The following is a 19,343-nucleotide window of genomic DNA, read 5'->3' on the forward strand; positions in this document are numbered from 1 at the left end:
GCAGAGGACCCGGGGAGCGTGACAAGTAGCCTGTTCCTGATGCTTTTGGGTGCTCTAGTGGCTGTTCTGAACAGACATGCGCATTAGCACTCTGAGGACTGTAGTCTTTTTCAGATGTCCTCTACAAGTGGACAACTAGTATTTGGGTCTGGTCTATTTAATCCAGCAATTCAGTGGCGCTGGCCACTACCATACATGTTGCTGAGAGCTTCCTTCATATATCTTTTCCCCTGGGCCTCCTGATGATCCGATGACGGGCGGAGAAACGTGTCGAGGCCATGCGTATAGCATCATCTTGAGGGAAGTACCTTGATCTCTCTTTTTTCATGTAAGAACAACATGCTGTGAGCATATTGTAGCAGCAGGTGTGTTTTCTGTACCTGGATTACTAATTTGAGGATATTGATCCTTGTATGCTATCAAATATTGAGCATTGGTACTCTTATAAATTGTAAAGAATTGTTGGGTGCAGTATCTTATTTTCTAACATATATATATGCCTTTCGGTAAAAAACACAGCCACAGGGATGACATGTAATACTAGTGTATCAAAGCATAAAGTAGCTATTTGTAACAGAAGGTGAAAGAGGCAGTGACATTATCATTGAAAAGCATACATAATATTACCACAGTGTAAAGTATCCACAGCGGGTATCGGTGCAACAGCCCCCACCAACACTGACGCGCGTTTCGCAGCTCGTGTGCTTCGTCCATACGAAACTATGTATATATAAATATTTTTCACATTATCCCTGCGATTAATGGTGGTATGTTTTATCACCATAGGTGCTGTGTCCCCCATCTTAAATATTCCATCCGTCATTGGGCGGTTCCATTTGATTAATATGTTTTTTAATTGTCATAAATAAAGGATTATTTTATTACAATTGTTGCATTTTTGCTTTCTTTTTCCCTTTTGGTGTTTCTGCAGCTACATGTGCAGAGAGCAGGGAGCCGGCACTGGCAGCGAGGGCTGACGCTGGTAACGAAGGTAAATATCGGGTAACCAGGGAAAGGTCTTCCCTTGGTTACCCGATGTTTACCCTGGTTACAGCTTACCGCAGCTGTCAGACGCCGGCTCCTGCTCCCTGCTCACTTCATTTCGTCGCTCTCTTGCTGTCACACACAGTGATGTGTGCGTCACAGCGGGAGAGCGGCGACCAAAAAAATGAAGCTGGACATTCAGCAACGACCGGCGACCTCACAGCAGGGGCCAGGTCGTTGCTGGATGTCACACACAGCGACAGCGACGGGACGTCGCTGCAACGTCACAGAAAATGGTGACGTAGCAGCGACAATGTTGTCTTCGTCGCTGTGTGTGACACCACCCTTAGTCAAGGCCTAATTAGCATAGGGACAGCGAGGTTTAGAAGTGGTTTTCTTAAACCTTCATATTAGTTAATAGCATTATACAGGACTGGTTAGACAGGGACTTTGGGCATAAAGCTATGAATGCTTCTGGGTTGCAGGGCATAGGGGACCTGGTAGGTCCCCTTTACTAAAGAAAGTGGTTGCCGTATCTTTAGCCTAAACAAATGAGGAATTTAATTTGGCAAAAGATCCCACTCCCATAGCAAACAGTGACCATAATTCAGCAAAATTTGTCACTTGCTCTCAAAGTAGTAGACTTGTTCAACCGTTCATCAAATCTGACTGCATGAGGCAAATCCTTTATATGCTGAGATTATTAGAGATGTTGCCCATGTGGTTACGGCTTTGCCTCCAACCCAAGTTAGTGTGGAGAGGGTGTTCTCCGGCCTTAAAATTATTAGGTCCGATTTGAGGTCCTCTATGAAGGAGGATTTGATGGAGGCAATACAATTTCTCAGCACAAATTTATAGACTGGACAATTATTACAGATGAGTCATGTATGAGGGACTCGGAATTAGGGAACTTGAGGAGTGGGAGGTTTGGCTTTCTGACTCCATAGCCCTGCTTATGGGGGCTTTGCTTTACTGGCAGGTCTTTGGCTCTGCCAATGTAACGTGGCACCCCCAAACCATTCCAACTAAATCTGAACTCTATGGTGCTCCTTCCTTTCTGAGCTTTGCAATGTGCCTCAAAATTAGTTTCTGAGCACATATATTGGCATATTCAGGAGACATTGTGCAACAAATTGTATGGTCCTTTTTTCTCCTATTATCCTTTATGAAAATTAAAATTTCGGGGCCATAGCAACATTTTAGTGTAAAAATAAGTTTTTATTTTCACAATCAAATATCCTATAGTTCCTTTAATCACATGAGGAATAACTTTCTCACTACACTCCTAGATGAATTCCTTGAGAGGTGTAGTTTCCACAATGGCCTCACTGGTTGGGGTGTCTGCTGTTTTTGCATGTCAGGGGATCTTCCAATGTGGCATGACGTTCACTATCTATTCCAGCCAAGTTTGCTCTCCAAAATTCAAATAGCGCCATACCTTCTGAGCCTTATAGTGCGCCCAAATAGTAGTTTTCCACCACATTTGGGGTATCTGTGTTCTAGGGAGAAATTGCACAACAAATTCTAAGGTCCATTTTCTCCTGTTTCCCTAGGGAAAATTAAAATTTAGAACTAAAGTAATATTTTTGGAGGGAAAAGTAAAATCTTCATCTTTTCCTTCCACATTGTTTTAATGCCAGTGAAGTACCTAAGGGGTTAATGAACTTCTTGAATGTGGTTTTGAGTACTTCGAGGAGTTACAAAATAGAAAATAGTCACTTTTGGATAGGACCCTCAGTTATTTCAAATGTGATGTGAAGACTAAAATTATTTTGGAAATTGCTGATTAAACTTTAACCCTTCTAACGTGCTAGTAATGATGGTGTGTGGGCATCAATATTTAAAATTCAAAAAATTGTAAACGTTTCACTTTTCTCAGATTTTTGATATTTTCATAAATGCAAATAATTTCAACCTAAATTTACTACGAACATGAAGTACAATATGTCACAAGAAAACACTCTCAGAATCACCGGGATCCGTTCATGTTCCATAGTTTTTACCTTTATAAAGTGACACTGGTTCAGAATTGTAAAATTTGGCCTGGTCACTAATGTGAAGACGGGCTGGTGGTGAAGGGGTTAATATGGACCATGTATCTATTTATAGATGTATTGATAAATTCACTGAGCAAATCAAGCCTGCGTTAATTCAACCCATTTCACTTTTGTAATTTGTGTTTTTATGAATTGCATAATAAAGTGCCCTTTTGTTGACAGGTGAACAAACCCATCGGGAAGGTTCAGATCTTAACTGCTGATCTGTCAGAAATTCCCCGTTGTAACTGCAAGGCCTCAGATGATAACCCTTGTGGTCAGGACTCTGAGTGCATTAATCGTATGCTGCTGTATGAATGCCATCCTTCTGTGTGCCCAGCGGGTGAAAGCTGCCAGAATCAAGCATTCTCTCAACGAGAATATCCAGAAGAGGAAATTTTCCGAACTCTAAGCAGAGGCTGGGGGTTACGTTGTAAGAGTGATATTAAAAAAGTGCGTGTCCTAAGTTACCTTTCTTTGAATGTATCGTACCAAGAGAAATATGCTATTTTTTTTCCTCTTGAACTGATCATTTTATTTTCCTATTCTTAAAAATTTCCATTCATGGGTAAAATGTGTTTATTAAAGTTAATCTGTCAGCAGGTTTTTGCTATCTCATCTGAGAACAGCATGATGTGGGAAAAAAGATCCTGAATCCAACAATATATCACTTAGATTACTGGCTGCAGAGCCCTGAGTGCTGTCCCTGCTCACTCCAGGCTTTAAGTGCACATTTCCATAGACACAAGCTGCTAATCACAGAAGGGGGCGGAGTTGGACTACAACTCAAGCACTGCTGAGACCCACTAATGGTAATGATAATCGGCTTAAACATTGCAGGTAAACAAAAGCAGACTGTGACATATGACACGCAGGGCTGAAATTTCTGTTTTTAATTCTTGCAGCATGTTGTCTTTTATGTTACGTTGCACAAACCTGCTGACAGTCCCTTTTTTAAATAGAGATTCTCTTTACTGAGATGACAGTTGGTGCTCATAAAGATCTATGGAAACTAACTGTTCCTTCAGAAGAATTTTAAAAGCATCAACTGTCAAAAATGGCAAACTCTCTTCCCTGAATACAAATTTTACTAGTGAATTGAGAATAAATGAGTTAAGCAGAAAGAGGCACATTTCTCTGATAAGATGTGTTCGTTTTTTATCTTCACATGTACCATTGATTTATGAAACAAAAACGACAGGTACTCTTTATATACATAAAAGATCAGTTATTTCTTCCGTTATTAATGTAATCTTTTCTTCTCTTCTGTGCTCTTTGTAGGGTGAATTTGTTAATGAGTATGTTGGTGAATTGATTGATGAAGAAGAGTGTCGTGCTCGTATTCGCTACGCACAGGAGCACGATATCACAAACTTCTACATGCTTACTCTTGATAAGGTAATATGTTTTTGCTTATTGATTTACCAGTTTTCAGACTGTATTATATAGTGAGCCACATTTGAAGAGCTTGTCCGGGTATATGATATTGATCAACTATTCTGAGGAGCCAGCAATAGTGTTTGCAGAGATTCTCATTTATATGTAGATGACAAGAGGCCTAAGAACTGTAACATTGCTTGTTTAGTCAAACGAGAATTATACTTTTAACCCCTTACTGCAAATGGTGTGTGTGTGTGTGTGTGTGTGTGTGTGGGTGTGGGTGTGGGTGTGTGTGGGTGTGTGTGTGTGTGTGTGTGTGTGTGTGTGAGTGTGTGGGTGTGGGTGTGGGTGTGTGTGGGTGTGGGTGTGTGTGGGTGTGTGTGTGTGTGTGTGTGTGTGTGTGTGTGACAGGATCAGGAGCTGGATTCACTCCACACGTAGCAGGTGTCAACAGTATGATACATCTGGCATTTACCCATAAGCTTCTTCCATTTGCATTCCTTTAACCGTTTAAATACAGCTGTCAATTACTGATTGCCACTTCTAAATGGTGCGATTGCCAGTGCTTGTGTGCACCATTCCTAATGGCCCCCTGTGGAGTTATTGCAGGATGGCCATGGATTACCATGGCAGCTAGGGGCCTAAGGGTATGTGCGCACGTTGCTTTTTACCTGCTTTTTACCTGCTTTTTTGCTGCTTTTTCTTCTGCGCTGTTTAATGCCAAAATGGATGTGTTCTTCTATTCAAGCAAAGTCTATGGGAATTTGGGTTTCTTGTTCACACTATGTTGTTCAAAATGCTGCCTTTTTGTGGCAGAACTTTGGTCAAAAACTCAGCTTTGCAGTGCAAAACCCAAATGGCAAAAACAATTGACATGTTGCTTCTTTGAAAAGCTGAGTTTTTGACCAAAGTTCTGCCACAAAAAGGCTGCATTTTGAACAACATAGTGTGAACAAGAAACCCAAATTCCCATAGACTTTGCTTGAATAGAAGAACACATCCATTTTGGCATTAAACAGCGCAGAAGAAAAAGCAGCAAAAAAGCAGGTAAAAAGCAGGTAAAAAGCAACGTGCGCACATACCCTCAAAAAAAACCCCTGTTAATTAACCCTCTAAAGGTACCGTCACACATAACGAGATCGCTAGCGAGATTGCTGTTGAGTCACAGTTTCTGTGACGCAGAAGCGATCCCGTTAGCGATCTCGTTATGTGTGACATCTACCAGCGATCAGGCCCCTGCTGTGAGATCGCTAGTCGTTGCAGAATGGCCAGGCCATTTTCTTCAAAGGCGATGTCCTGCTGGGCAGGACACATCGCTGTGTTTGGCACTGTGTGACAGGGTCACAGTGACTGCTGAGATCGTTATACAGGTCGCTACTGCGACCTGTATTGTTTTTGCATCATTGGTAAGGTCTGACTGTGTGACATCTCACCAGCGACCTCCCAGCCACTTACCAGCGATCCCTATCAGGTCGCATCGTTTTAGGGATCGCTGGTAAGTCGTTGTGTGCGACTGGGCCTTTAGGCTAAAAGTTATAAAAAGATATCATACTAAAGACCAGAATTGTAGTTTTGTGTTTGTTTTTTTTATCACTGCTCAAAAAATGCAATAAACAGCATTAAAAACGGATGCACCCCAAAACGGTATCAATAAAAACGCTAGTTCACCGTGCAAAAAGAAAGAAAAATCCCAGCTGTATTGCATATCTTTGCAATTTCATCTCATTTGATTTTTTTGCCCATTTTTTGAGGTCAGCTGCACCTGCTTTGTAGACACCGCCCCTTGTGCTTAAATAGGCAGATATCCCAGCAAGCTTTGCTGACTATAAAACTATTTGTATGAAAGCTGTCTTGGAGGAAGGAAGCTGCTAAGGATTGTCCAGAAGTCTTGTCTGCTCCATTTTTGGTTGTTTACCCCCTGTATATTTCTTATACCCTCTTGTCTCTTTAGTGCAGCAGTGGGTCTAGTGAACCTCACTTGCATCTCACTAGTCAGGGCCTCTATAGGCCTTCTCAGGGACCCAGGGTGCTGCACGGCGATAGTTGCAGAGACTGTATAGGGACTGGTTAGGAGAGTAGGCACAACTTGGGTGAGGTTAGAAGGCGTCCACCTACCCTCAATAGTGCCAGGGCCCACCATGGTTATTGTGTTCCCCCTTGTCTGCAGTGTTTTTTAGTGTGCTTCAGACCTCGGTTGGTCTGAACATGCTTGTTGCGTGACACTGTTTGAGGGCCATTATACTGTATGTAAGCCCATTATACTGCATAGAGGGATATTTGGGGGCACAGTTGAGAGAGATCATACTGTGTTGAGGTCACCATACTTTGCTGGATAGATTAGGGGTGTACAGAGTAGGGTCATTATACTGGGTGTGTGGATGTGTTCACTGTGTGGGTATCCTAGAGTGTTTGTGGGGGCACGTTTGTTGGAATCATTCTTTATGGGGGCAATAGAAGAGAAATCTAAAGGGTTCAATTGGAGGAAAAAAATACTTTGCAATAAAGTTGAGATGCTCTTCTGTGATGAGACGAATATACATATAATATACATATGTATGTATGTATAAACTAGAATTTCTGCTATGGGGCGGCATGATTTCTTTGTAACCCCCTACAGATGACACACTTTTTTTTTATTAGATGCCAGATCAGCAGCCATGCCTGGCTCTAGTTCTTGAGTATTGAGCGATTGTTAGTGTGTAGGGTGAAGTGCAGACAAAGCACACAACAAAATATGTGTAATTTTTTCTTATTTTATTTGAATAGCAATAAGCAACATTGTAATGAAAATATTACCGTCCCTTTACTAAATTACATAAGGGTCACAGTGACTTAGGTCCCGCACTGATGGAGACCACAGAACTTGCTGCAGACATTGCGGACCTGATAAAAGCCACCAGACCTAAAGATCCAGAGGAAGGCAAAGAAACCCCCCGGAGAATTCTAACTCAGGGGGGAAAAAAATTCCTTCCTGATCCCATTTCTGGCGATCGGATATTTCCCTGGATCTCGTCTATCCTGCTGCATATTGCTTTATAACTGTATGTCAGGGGCGGACATTGTCAGAACATGATAGGGTCACTGCCGGGTCCCAGCTGCCCAACGAGTTTTGGGCCCTGCCGGGTCCCAGCTGCCCAACGAGTTTTGGGCCGTGCCGGGTCCCAGCTGCCCACCCAGTTTTTGGCCGTGCCGGGTCCCAGCTGCCCACCCTGTTTTTGCCCGTGCCGGGTCCCAGCTGCCCACCCTGTCTTTGGCCGTGCCGGGTCCCAGCTGCCCACCCTGTCTTTGGCCGTGCCGGGTCCCAGCTGCCCAACCAGTCTTTGGCCGTGCCGGGTCCCAGCTGCCCACCCTGTCTTTGGCCGTGCCGGGTCCCAGCTGCCCACCCTGTCTTTGGCCGTGCCGGGTCCCAGCTGCCCAACCAGTCTTTGGCCGTGCCGGGTCCCAGCTGCCCAACCAGTCTTTGGCCGTGCCGGGTCCCAGCTGCCCAACCAGTCTTTGGCCGTGCCGGGTCCCAGCTGCCCAACCAGTCTTTGGCCGTGCCGGGTCCCAGCTGCCCAACCAGTCTTTGGCCGTGCCGGGTCCCAGCTGCCCAACCAGTCTTTGGCCGTGCCGGGTCCCAGCTGCCCAACCAGTCTTTGGCCGTGCCGGGTCCCAGCTGCCCAACCAGTCTTTGGCCGTGCCGGGTCCCAGCTGCCCAACCAGTCTTTGGCCGTGCCGGGTCCCAGCTGCCCAACCAGTCTTTGGCCGTGCCGGGTCCCAGCTGCCCAACCAGTCTTTGGCCGTGCCGGGTCCCAGCTGCCCAACCAGTCTTTGGCCGTGCCGGGTCCCAGCTGCCCAACCAGTCTTTGGCCGTGCCGGGTCCCAGCTGCCCAACCAGTCTTTGGCCGTGCCGGGTCCCAGCTTCCCCACCAGTCTTTGGCCGTGCCGGGTCCCAGCTGCCCAACCAGTCTTTGGCCGTGCCGGGTCCCAGCTGCCCAACCAGTCTTTGGCCGTGCCGGGTCCCAGCTGCCCAACCAGTCTTTGGCCGTGCCGGGTCCCAGCTGCCCAACCAGTCTTTGGCCGTGCCGGTTCCCAGCTGCCCAACCAGTCTTTGGCCGTGCCGGGTCCCAGCTGCCCAACCAGTCTTTGGCCGTGCCGGGTCCCAGCTGCCCAACCAGTCTTTGGCCGTGCCGGGTCCCAGCTGCCCAACCAGTCTTTGGCCGTGCCGGGTCCCAGCTGCCCAACCAGTCTTTGGCCGTGCCGGGTCCCAGCTGCCCAACGAACGAGTTTTGGACCCTGCCGGGTCCCAGCTGCCCAACAAGTTTTGGGCCATGCCGGGTTTCAGCTGCCCACCCAGTTTTTGGCCGTGCCGAGTCCCAGCTGCCTACCCTGTCTTTGGCCATGCCGGGTCCCAGCTGCCCACCCTGTCTTTGGCCGTGCCGGGTCCCAGCTGCCCACCCTGTCTTTGGCCGTGCCGGGTCCCAGCTGCCCTCCCTGTCTTTGGCCGTCCCGGGTCCCAGCTGCCCACCCTGTCTTTGGCTGTGCCGGATCCCAGCTGCCCACCCTGTCTTTGGCCGTGCCGGGTCCCAGCTGCCCACCCTGTCTTTGGCCGTGCCGAGTCCCAGCTGCCCACCCTGTCTTTGGCCGTGCTGGGTCCCAGCTGCTAACCCTGTCTTTGGCAGTGCCGGGTCCCAGCTGCCCACCCTGTCTTTGGCCGTGCCGGGTCCCAGCTGCCCACCCTGTCTTTGGCCGTGCCGGGTCCCAGCTGGCCAACCAGTCCCCCAGCTATGTAATGCGTGAATAGGCCCCCGAAACTGAGAGATGAGATACTTACCTGCACTTGTCACCTTCGTGCTGTCGGGGTCTAAAAACACAAAAAGAGTTCTTTGTACATTCTATTGTAATTGTGATGATGTGGAATGTTGGTGATGTCATGTGACCTGTGATGTCATCAGAACGGTCACTGCTGTTATGGATCAAGTTTACAACATCAAGGAAGGAGTTAATTTAATAAATGGGTAAAACCCCTGCCTCATTTTAAAATCATGAGACGCACATTTAAAGGAACCCTTCTATTTTAATCCATATTATCTAGTTTCCTTTGTATTAAAGGAAAACTCAGGACTCCATATTGGGGCTCGTGATTACAGTAAATGACAACTCCCAGGCCACCCCGTGATTCCACAGGAACAAAAGAGCTGACACCAGAGACTAATAGCATTTGCAACTCGATTTCTGTTCCAAAATGCTTTTATTTGTCCACCTGATGAGTAGAGAGCTGTGGAAAAGAAGCGCAATAGGGTTTTACCCCAATAACACAGGGGGTAAAGACAGGGAGCAGTAATACTCACCAAATGAAGTTGTGAAAGTCACAACTACTATAGAGGCATGGAAAACTGGGATCACGGCAGCATCAACCCAAACGGCAGATAACAGAGAACAATAGAAGAAAATCGGGTTTTTATCAGCCGCACCAATGATCACTACCTGAGAAGTGATCATTGGCGCGGCTGCCAAAAACCCGATTTTCTTCTATTGTTCTCTTTTATTTGATCACCTAAAATGGCAAAACTATTCAAAAATGGAGCTGCGTGGAGTTGTCTCCACCCGTGTCTGTGTGTATATTGAGGTGTGTATAATTATATATATATATATATATATATATATATATATATATACATAATCAGCTCATGTTCTGCAAGATCCCACAAAGCTCTATTACATAGTCACCCTCGTATTGCAGCCCTTATAATAGCGTATGTGTCCTGTAGGGGCTTCTACTTCCCACAGCAATAACAGCTGATTACAGAAGGTTTTAGCTGCCATCCCCCTATAAGTAAAGAGCCACCTACCTGCACTCGTCTCCTTCCGCTGTCAGGTCCTAGTGGCACAAGATGGTTCTGGTGCAAAGCTTTGTACATTCTATACCCATTGTGATGTCATCTGAAGTCATGTGCCCTGTGATGTCATCAGAACTACCTAATAATAATACATTTACCTGTTGTAGACAAGTACTACATCCAAGATGGCGTACATGCCCTATACTATAGTTCCAGACGTGTTTCACCGGATTTGATTATGGTGTCAAATTTATTTTAACCCCTTCAGCCTCCGTGCGTTTTGCGTTCCCCCTTTTATTTTTTTTTTCTTCCGAGAGTCGTAACTTTTTATTTTTCTGTCAATCTTCCCATATCAGGGCTTGTTTTTTGCAGGACGAGTTGTACTTTTAAAATAAACCATAAGTTTTACTATATAGTGTACTGGAAAACAAAAAAAATTTCAAGTGTGGAATAACTGCAAAACAAAGTGCGATCTCACAATCGTTTTTGGGATATTTTATTCACCATGTTCACTATATGGTAAAACGGATGAGATGCCTGACGTCAGTGCGAGTTTGTAGACACAAACATGTATAGGTTTACTTGTATCTAAGGGGTTGAAAAAAAATCACAAGTGTTTCCAAAAAAAGTGGCGCATGTTTTGCGCCATTTTCCAAAACCCATAGAGTTCTCAATTTTTGGGATCTGGAGCTCAGTGATGGCTTATTTTTTGCATCTCATGCTGACATTTTTAAATGGTACAATTTCCGCGCAGATGCTACGTTTTAATCGCCTACTATTGCTCTTTGCGCAAAACATGCAGCAACCAAAAAACGTAATTTTGGCGTTTTTTTTGCCGCTATGCCATTTACCAATCAGATTAATTGATTTTATATTTTGATCGGGCATTTCTGAACACGGCGATAAAAATGTCATATGGTATATTTCCAGATCTCTTGAGTCTCTCTGTCTGTGTCTCTCTCTCTTATTCACACTCTCTCTTATTCACACTCTCTCTTATTCACACTCTCTCTTATTCACACTCTCTCTGTCACACTCTCTCTCTCTCACACTCACTCTCTCTCACACTCTCTCTCTCTGTGCCTCTCTCTGTGCTACTCTCTGTCCCTCACTCTCTGTCCCTCACTCTCTCTCTCACTCTCTCTCTTATTCACACTCTGTCTTATTCACACTCTCTCTTATTCACACTCTCTCTTATTCACACTCTCTCTCTCACACTCTCTCTCTCTCACACTCTCTCTCTCTCACACTCTCTCTCTCTCACACTCTCTCTCTGTGCCTCTCTGTGCTACTCTCTGTCCCTCACTCTCTGTCCCTCACTCTCTGTCCCTCACTCTCTGTCCCTCACTCTCTCTCTCACTCACTCTCTCACACTCTCTCTCTGTCTGTGCCTCTCTCTGTGCCACTCTCTGTCCCTCACTCTCTGTCCCTCACTCTCCCTTTTACGGCTCCAACGCCACTCTGCTCTCCTTAGTGACCTCACTGCCACTCAGACTGTCCAGCTAATTCTATGCTCAATGCATGAGCTGGAGGTCTCTTACAAAGTAAACCTATGGAGCCTTGTTTTGAAATTCCATAGTCCTACATTGTAAAAGCTACTCCCAGGTCAGGCAGAGCAGTGGCATTGTGGCGCCCCTGACCTGGTCAGGCACCACTGAGTACTGCACCCATGCTGGGGACAGTACAATACAGGTAATCCAGAAGGCTGACCGAGGTGTGACTACACAGGCGCATAGTGATCAGGTCTCACACATGTACCTTTGAGAGGACCCCTGGGGATCCCAGGAGGGGGCAAAGCCTTCACCTCCACTTGAGGAGTGGAGGGGGCGAAGCCTCCATCTCCACTCAAGGGGTGTGGTAGAGAGCCTGGTTGCTAGGTGGCGTAGGCAAGAACAGGAGAGGAGGAGCAGTGAGCCGGTTTAGTGTGCAGTCCAGGGAGAGCAGACGTCAGGAGCAGACCCCTGGGGCTGTGACAGTCTAACAGCGTCCGCGCAGTGACTACCGACGGGGGAGAACGGTCACCTAGTAGTGCTACCCGAAATCCATCTTCAGCTAAAGAGAGAGCAACGGAGTGGGAAGTAAGGAGACTGCTAGGGAGTTACCAGGCCCAAACGGGTAGCAGGTCCCAGTGCAGGGATAGATCCACCTTTCCTTGCCAAACCTGCATGGGGGGGCACTTCATACCCCCAAGACCACACTACAGAGTCCGCAGCCACGTCGCCACAGTTAGGGCCCATAGTTCACAGGAGGCAAGCAGCCGGAGTGTCCTGGTCCAGGCTACAAGCAAACGGGCCAAAACGAAGGGGAGAGAGGCTTCAGCAACTTCCCTGGGTGACCCCCATAGGGACTAAAAGTCGGGGTTACCCCAAAACGCAAAGGGCTAAGGAAGGCGAGTCGGTAGTCACCCTCATCAGTCAGCCTGAAGGACACCTGGTTCCAGCCTGGTTCATCCCAGCTACGCCCGGGTTACTCACTCTGCCACCTTCTGTGAGTAAAACCCCTGAAAGACCTTCTGCTTGTGTGGAGTTATTCTGCGCCTTGTGGTTCTACACATCTACACAGGGCCCTGGGGCTTGCCTCACTCTCAGGAGGCTATTACAACTGACTGCACCCACCATCAGCCCCAGGCGTCCCTCAATCTGCAGTGGCGGTCCCCACTGACCGCAATTCTGAGAGTGGCGTCACGACAATCCTAGATAGAAGATTTCCTACCTGTGACAGGATCCAACCGAGTGGAGTCCCTGAAGGTAATGCACCGACACAATACTTGCGGGGCTTCACAGCATCACTGAGAAGAGCAAAACTGCACTGTATCATGGTGAAATCTGAGGTAAGTAAATATATAAACACTTTTGTGACCAATGACGTATTTTTACATAATCGGTCGTGACCCTGCTCTTGATGCGGGCACACACGCTGAGCCTGAATCTTTCACAGCACTTGACAGCTGATTTAATTAGCCATCAGAGTGCATCTCCTGTCCACACACTGCTTTTAATCAGTTAAATGCCACTGTCAATCACTGACACGCTGATGAGAAGAGCATCTTTGATCCCGCCCATCTGCGTGCTAGTCATGTGATCGCAGGGCACTGATCGGTTATGACAGCCAGGAGTCATCTGATGTTCCCTATGTCGGTCATCGCGCATCTCCTGTGAACGCTGACTGTGACTCGCCCACCCCAGGGCTATGGGACACCCGGTGCCGGGCCGGACTAGTCCGGTGGTAGTCAGTGGTGGCTGGGCCCGGCTCCGTGGCCCTGGTGGGTGTCAGTAGAATATGTGGCTGATGACTTTAAGTTTGTATTCGTGACGCCACCTGTGGTATGCGGCTATTAAGCCGCCGCTGCTGTGTAAGGCCTCCGGGGTGATGAAGTGGCAGCAATGGTGATACTGCTCCCCACAGGTGGAGCAATGCCCGGGGCACAGTTGGTGCTTGTGGAAGTCTATGGTGTTGTGTGACTAACACGGTGCAGGGCCGACAAGCAATGAAAGAAACAGGCACAAACAGTAGTCTCTTTACCTTCTCCTCTTTTACTCGGCAGAAACTTAGTCCAGGGAGACCGTCACAGATGGTAAAGATGGTCCTGCCGGCCTGGAAGTGCCTGGGGTGATCTTTGGCCAGTTGAGTATGAGGCCTACTCCTTAATCTTTCTTTGCTGTTTTAGGACACTGCACTTTGGGTTCGCAATTGCCCTCTTGCTGCTGGGACTTGTTGTTCGTCCCTTTTTCTGTGTGGTAGACTGCGCAGGCCCTCTCTGGTGCTTCTCTGCTGGAGTCCACACCGGGCCCTTGGAATGCAGCTGTACCTTCAGATTACTTCTGGGCCAGGGGCTTGCAGCTCTCCTGCCCTCCGGATTCAGCTACCAGGGATGGATTTTATGCCCTGGCAACTACAGACTCCGATGTCCGAGTCTCTGCTGTGCCTCTCTGCACCTCTTGCTTCACTGGGCCAAGCTATCCCAGCTCTAGGCCCCAGTTCTACAAGGCAGCACTACTCTGCGTCTGTCCTCCTTCACTCCTGTCTACAGACTAACCACTACTTCCTCCCTCCAGCCAGACTTAAGGAATGCTCCCTGAAGTTCCAGGTTCAGAGCTCCCCCTGCTGGCCGGAGGGAGAACTGTGTTGGGTGTTAACTTACTGGCCAATAGATCTCCCAATTACCTCCAGGCTCAGCATTAACCCTTTGGGAGGGCAATGCTGTTGTGGCGACCAGGTCCTGGGGCGCCACACTCCCCCTTAGTTAAATTCACTACTCCCGGACTGTAGAAACAAACATGACATGTTAAAACATTCCATCCCATTATGGGAGGCGCATTACTTGAACGTTACAACCTTAAACATTACTACAAGAGTCCAGTGTGGCTCCCTGCCGGGTGTCCATTACACTGCTCCATGGGGGACCCGCCGCGTTCAAACCCCCAACTTAGGCTCTGGGCGTGCGTCAGAGCATTGATGACCCCACTCTATGCACGCCGGACGGGTTTTTCTTCAGGGGTGTTGAGCACACTGGTGCTAACTATGAACAATTTAGGTGTTGGCCACCCATAGTCCAGTGGCCCAATTGTCCATTTTTGCAATCAAAGAAAAAGAAAAACATTTTGTACACAACATGACAGACATTTCACATAACTATTTACATTCTAATAAGTACTCTTCCCCTTATACAGTTGACTCTCTATACCTTGGAGGGGGTTGTCCCCGGGTGCTGCGTTGAGACCTGCGTAGCTCTGGTGTTTGCCCCTGACTACTTGGTGTGTTTTCTACCTCAGCACTACAGGTAGGCCTAACCCCGATAGGTAAGCGTGATGATTGCCTATGTGGTCTAAGAGTCGCCAAGGGTATGACAGGTTCACCACTGACAGGGGGTTGATCCTCCTGTTCCACTGCTGGCGTGTCATCTCGTGTTGGAGCGGACGGTTCTTTAGGTGGATTCGGAACCTCTTCTGTTTCTGGCTCGACCAACTGCGGAAACGTCAAAACTGGTACCACTATGGCATTGTTTATTCGGGTCCAAGTTTTGGGGAATTTTCCAAGGATTGTTTGGATCATCTCCCCCTCTCTCTCTTGACTTTGGGGACTTCCTTGTACTTCTTCCATTTCTCTTTGGATTCTGCACCGTTCAGGGCATGCTTTCAGGCGGTCTCGAGAGATTGCTTGATAGGTCTTGCCTTCATCCTTGCTTATGAGGCATACCTTACTGTTGTCAAAGTTGGAGGGGATAATGGTGTAGGGCTCGTTTTCCCACTGATCATCCAATTTATGCGTCCTCCGCTTCTTCTTGAGGACTTGTTCTCCAGGTGCTAAGGGAGTTGATGGGGCTGTTTGATTGTAATGCTGCTCTTGTCTCGTTCTTGCTTGAGACAGGGCCCTCTCTACGCATTCCTGGACCTTACGGTACCGCTGCTGCCGCTCTGTATCCCAATCTTCCATTTCCTGAACCGCCTCAGGTGACACAGTCCCCATCTCAAAGTCTACAGGTAACTTGCCAGGTCTGGCTCGCATCAGGTAAGCAGGGCTGCAGTTGGTCGAATTTACCGGGATATGGTTGTACAAGTCTACCAGATCTGGTAACTTTTCTGGCCATTGGTTCCTTTCTTCCAGAGGTAGAGTCTTGAGCATGTCAATAACCACATGGTTCATCTTCTCGCACAATCCATTGGTTTGGGGGTGGTACGGTGTGGTTCTGATTTTCTTACAACCGTACAGGTTACAGAACTCTTGGAACACTTCTGCCTCGAATGCAGGACCCTGATCAGTCAGTACCCTTTCAGGGTAACCGTGAGGTCGACAAAAGTAGGCCTGAAATGCTCTCGCTGCTGTTCGGGCTGTCTGGTCCTTCACGGGCACTACTACCAGGAAACGAGAGTAATGGTCCACAATGGTGAGGGCGTACACATAACCTGACCGGCTTGGTGTTAACTTCACGTGGTCCAGAGCCACCAACTCCAGGGGCTGCTTTGTGACAATTGGCTGTAGGGGAGACCTCTGGCTAGCATCATCTTTCCGCCTCAGGTTACACGGACCACAGTCTCGGCACCACTTCTCGACTGTCTTTCTCATGTTCACCCAGTAGAACCGATCACGGAGTAGGGTCTCCAACTTCTTCCACCCGAAGTGTCCTGCATTATCATGATAAGCTGCTAGGACCATTGGAGCATCCCTCTGCGGAACCACTATCTGCCAGACGAGTTCATTCGTTCGCCAGTTGACATATCTCTTACAGAGCTTGCCTTGATAGGTGAACAGCCGTCCCCTCTCCTTCCACAACTGCTGGGCTTCTTCTGGAGCATCTGGGCCAAGATGAGTCTCAGCTTGTGCTAGCTTTTCTTTGACCAATCGCACGGCCGGGTGACCGTTCTGCGTCTCTTCCCAATTATGGTGGAGTGTCACGCTCCCCGGGTCCCCTTTGCTGCCCTCCGGCTCACCTGTCACGCTCCCCGCTCTCCAGCACCCCTTGCCAGCGCGTCCCCAGCGTCCTGGTCCCCGCACCCGGCGTCCGTCGGCTTCACAGCCCCATCCTGGCCCTGCTGCTTCCTCCTCGCAGCTTCCTGCTCTGGCTTCTGGCACTCGGGCAGCGCGCATGCGCATTAGGGCGCGCGCGCGGTCATTGACCCTTTCTTAAAGGGCCAGCGTCCATTAACAGGAAATGATGCAAAACAGGTACAGGGTATAAAGGGGGTTTATGTCCAAGGGGGCGGGGCCTGATCTTCGTGTTTCTTAAGCTAGGAGTCAGGTCTCCTGGTGTATATGTGTATATACTCACCTATCTCTCTTGTAGAGCCGTGCCTGCCTCGCCATCCGGTCCAGACCGAATCCCGAACCCCGAACGCAGTCCATCTGCCATCCTGACAGTCCGTACCATCTCGGATCCCTGCGGTGACCTGTCATCTCGCTCCAAAGGTTCCGGACCCCGCCTGACATCTTCTCGGCTTCCGAACCTGAGCTGCGTCACCCGGACTACCACCAGTGACTCCGTAGTCCCAGGGACTTCTCCGTTATACTCCTGTGCACGGACTGTTCTGCTGCCTATAGTGCTCCAGCTACCGGACCCCTTAACACCATCTAGGAGTTCGGCCCAGTGGATCCACCTCCTGGGTCTGCCCGTCCACCTTGCCCTGACAGTAAGATCAGGCCATGGATCCCGCTGCAGCACTAGCAGCCGTACAGGAGGAACTCCAACGCCAGCGAGAGACTCAGACCCGCATGCTGCAATTTATGTCTTCTGTGGACGCCCGCCTGAACACGCTACAAGCGGCAGTCACGGCTTCAGCATCCCGGGCCTCCACTAGTCAAGCCACGGCTCCAGCTCCCGTGGCGACTTCGTCAGATACTTCCAGACTTCGTTTGGCCTCACCACCCCGGTACGCCGGAGACCCCAAGACCTGCAGGGGATTCTTAAACCAATGCTCCCTCCATTTCACGCAGCTGCCGCATTTGTTTGCCTCTGATCAAGCCAAGGTCGCCTTCATCATGTCCCATCTAGAGGGTGAGGCACTGGCGTGGATGAACCCCTTGTGGGAGAAGGGGGATCCTGTGACCACGAACATCCAGGACTTCCTGCAGGCATTCCGTGGCACCTTTGATGAGCCCGGACGCGCCTCCGCGTCTGCTTCGTCTCTTCTCCGGTTGCGTCAGGGGACTCTGACGGTGGGCCAATACGCAATCCGGTTTCGCACCTTGGCTTCGGAACTCGGGTGGAACAACGAGGCCTTAACCGCCGCCTTCTGGGAAGGACTCTCGGGGCGAATTAAAGATGAGCTGGCGGGTCGTGACGTACCGACCACCCTGGATGCCCTGATTACCCTAGCGACTCGAGTGGACATCCGCTTTCAGGAGCGATCCAAGGAAGTGTCCCGTGAGAGACGTCCGGTACGGCATTCCTCTCCTCCGCAGAAGCCCTCCGTACTTCAGTCGTCAACAGCTGGGGCCCCCGTCCACGAGCCCATGCAGATCGACAGAGTGCGGCAGTCTGAACAACGTAGAGCTGAGCGGCTCGCCAAGGGCCTCTGCTTTTACTGCGGAGAGGACACACACCTGCTACGCTCCTGTCCTGAGAGGCCGGGAAACTCCAAAGCCTAGGGTTGGTAGGAGAGGCCACCCTAGGTGCTGGGACTCTCTCAGACCCGGTTACATGGACTGTGCAAGTGACAACGGGAGAGACGCGGTTCACGGCTGAGGCATACCTCGATTCCGGGGCAGCAGGCAATTTCATCCAGCAGGCCACGGTGGACAAGTACCAGGTGCCTGTTACTCCACTTGACAAGCCCCTCGTGATTGCCTCTGTGGATGGGAGACCCCTCTCTGACACCATCTCCTGGATCACCAAGCCGGTGGAACTGCGTATCGGTGCCCTGCACACCGAGAACATCGCTCTCTACGTCCTCCCACACATGTCCCATCAAATCCTGCTGGGACTTCCCTGGTTGCGGACACACGAACCATCAGTCAGCTGGGGCACTGGCGAAATCACCCGATGGGGCTCTTCGTGCCATGAGAAGTGCCTGAAGACCATACAACCCATCCGACGACCTCCGGTTCCAGAGAACCTACCGGGGCTGCCCTCGGCCTATTGGTCCTTTGCAGACGTCTTTGATAAAAAGGAATCCGAGGTACGTCCGCCACATCGTCCCTACGATTGTGCCATCGACCTGCTCCCTGGAACTACACCACCTCGAGGACGGATATATCCATTGTCTCCAGCCGAAACAAGGGCCATGTCTACTTACATCACAGAGAGCCTGGCAAGGGGATTCATCCGGAGATCCTCATCTCCTGCTGGAGCAGGTTTCTTCTTTGTCAAGAAGAAAGAGGGCGACTTACGCCCATGCATAGACTACCGGGGTTTGAATCAAATCACCGTAAAAAACAAGTACCCTCTGCCGCTCATCCCTGAATTGTTTGACCGGCTTAGAGGAGCTCGTGTGTTCACCAAGCTGGATCTTCGGGGTGCTTACAATCTGGTCCGCATCCGCTCTGGGGACGAATGGAAGACCGCGTTCAACGCTCGCGATGGGCACTATGAATACTGCGTGATGCCCTTCGGCCTGTGTAACGCCCCAGCCGTCTTTCAAGAACTGGTGAACGACGTCTTCCGGGACCTTCTTTACGTCTGTGTGGTAGT

At 49.2% G+C, this 19,343-nt stretch overlaps 1 protein-coding gene across 1 annotated transcript in view; it reads left to right on the top strand.

The window, feature by feature from the left end:
* Positions 1 to 1,867: 1,867 nt before the first annotated feature.
* LOC142302327 (histone-lysine N-methyltransferase NSD2-like) overlaps positions 1,868 to 19,343 on the top strand; it is a 40,482-nt gene continuing 23,006 nt past the window's right edge. Inside the window, exons 1-3 of the mRNA XM_075343389.1 lie at positions 1,868 to 1,981; positions 3,204 to 3,473; positions 4,302 to 4,418. Coding sequence (XP_075199504.1) covers positions 1,868 to 1,981; positions 3,204 to 3,473; positions 4,302 to 4,418 — 501 coding nt within the window. The remainder of the gene's footprint in view (positions 1,982 to 3,203; positions 3,474 to 4,301; positions 4,419 to 19,343) is intronic.

The sequence above is a fragment of the Anomaloglossus baeobatrachus genome, chromosome 4 (assembly GCF_048569485.1).
Source record: "Anomaloglossus baeobatrachus isolate aAnoBae1 chromosome 4, aAnoBae1.hap1, whole genome shotgun sequence".
Taxonomy (NCBI): Eukaryota; Metazoa; Chordata; class Amphibia; order Anura; family Aromobatidae; genus Anomaloglossus; species Anomaloglossus baeobatrachus.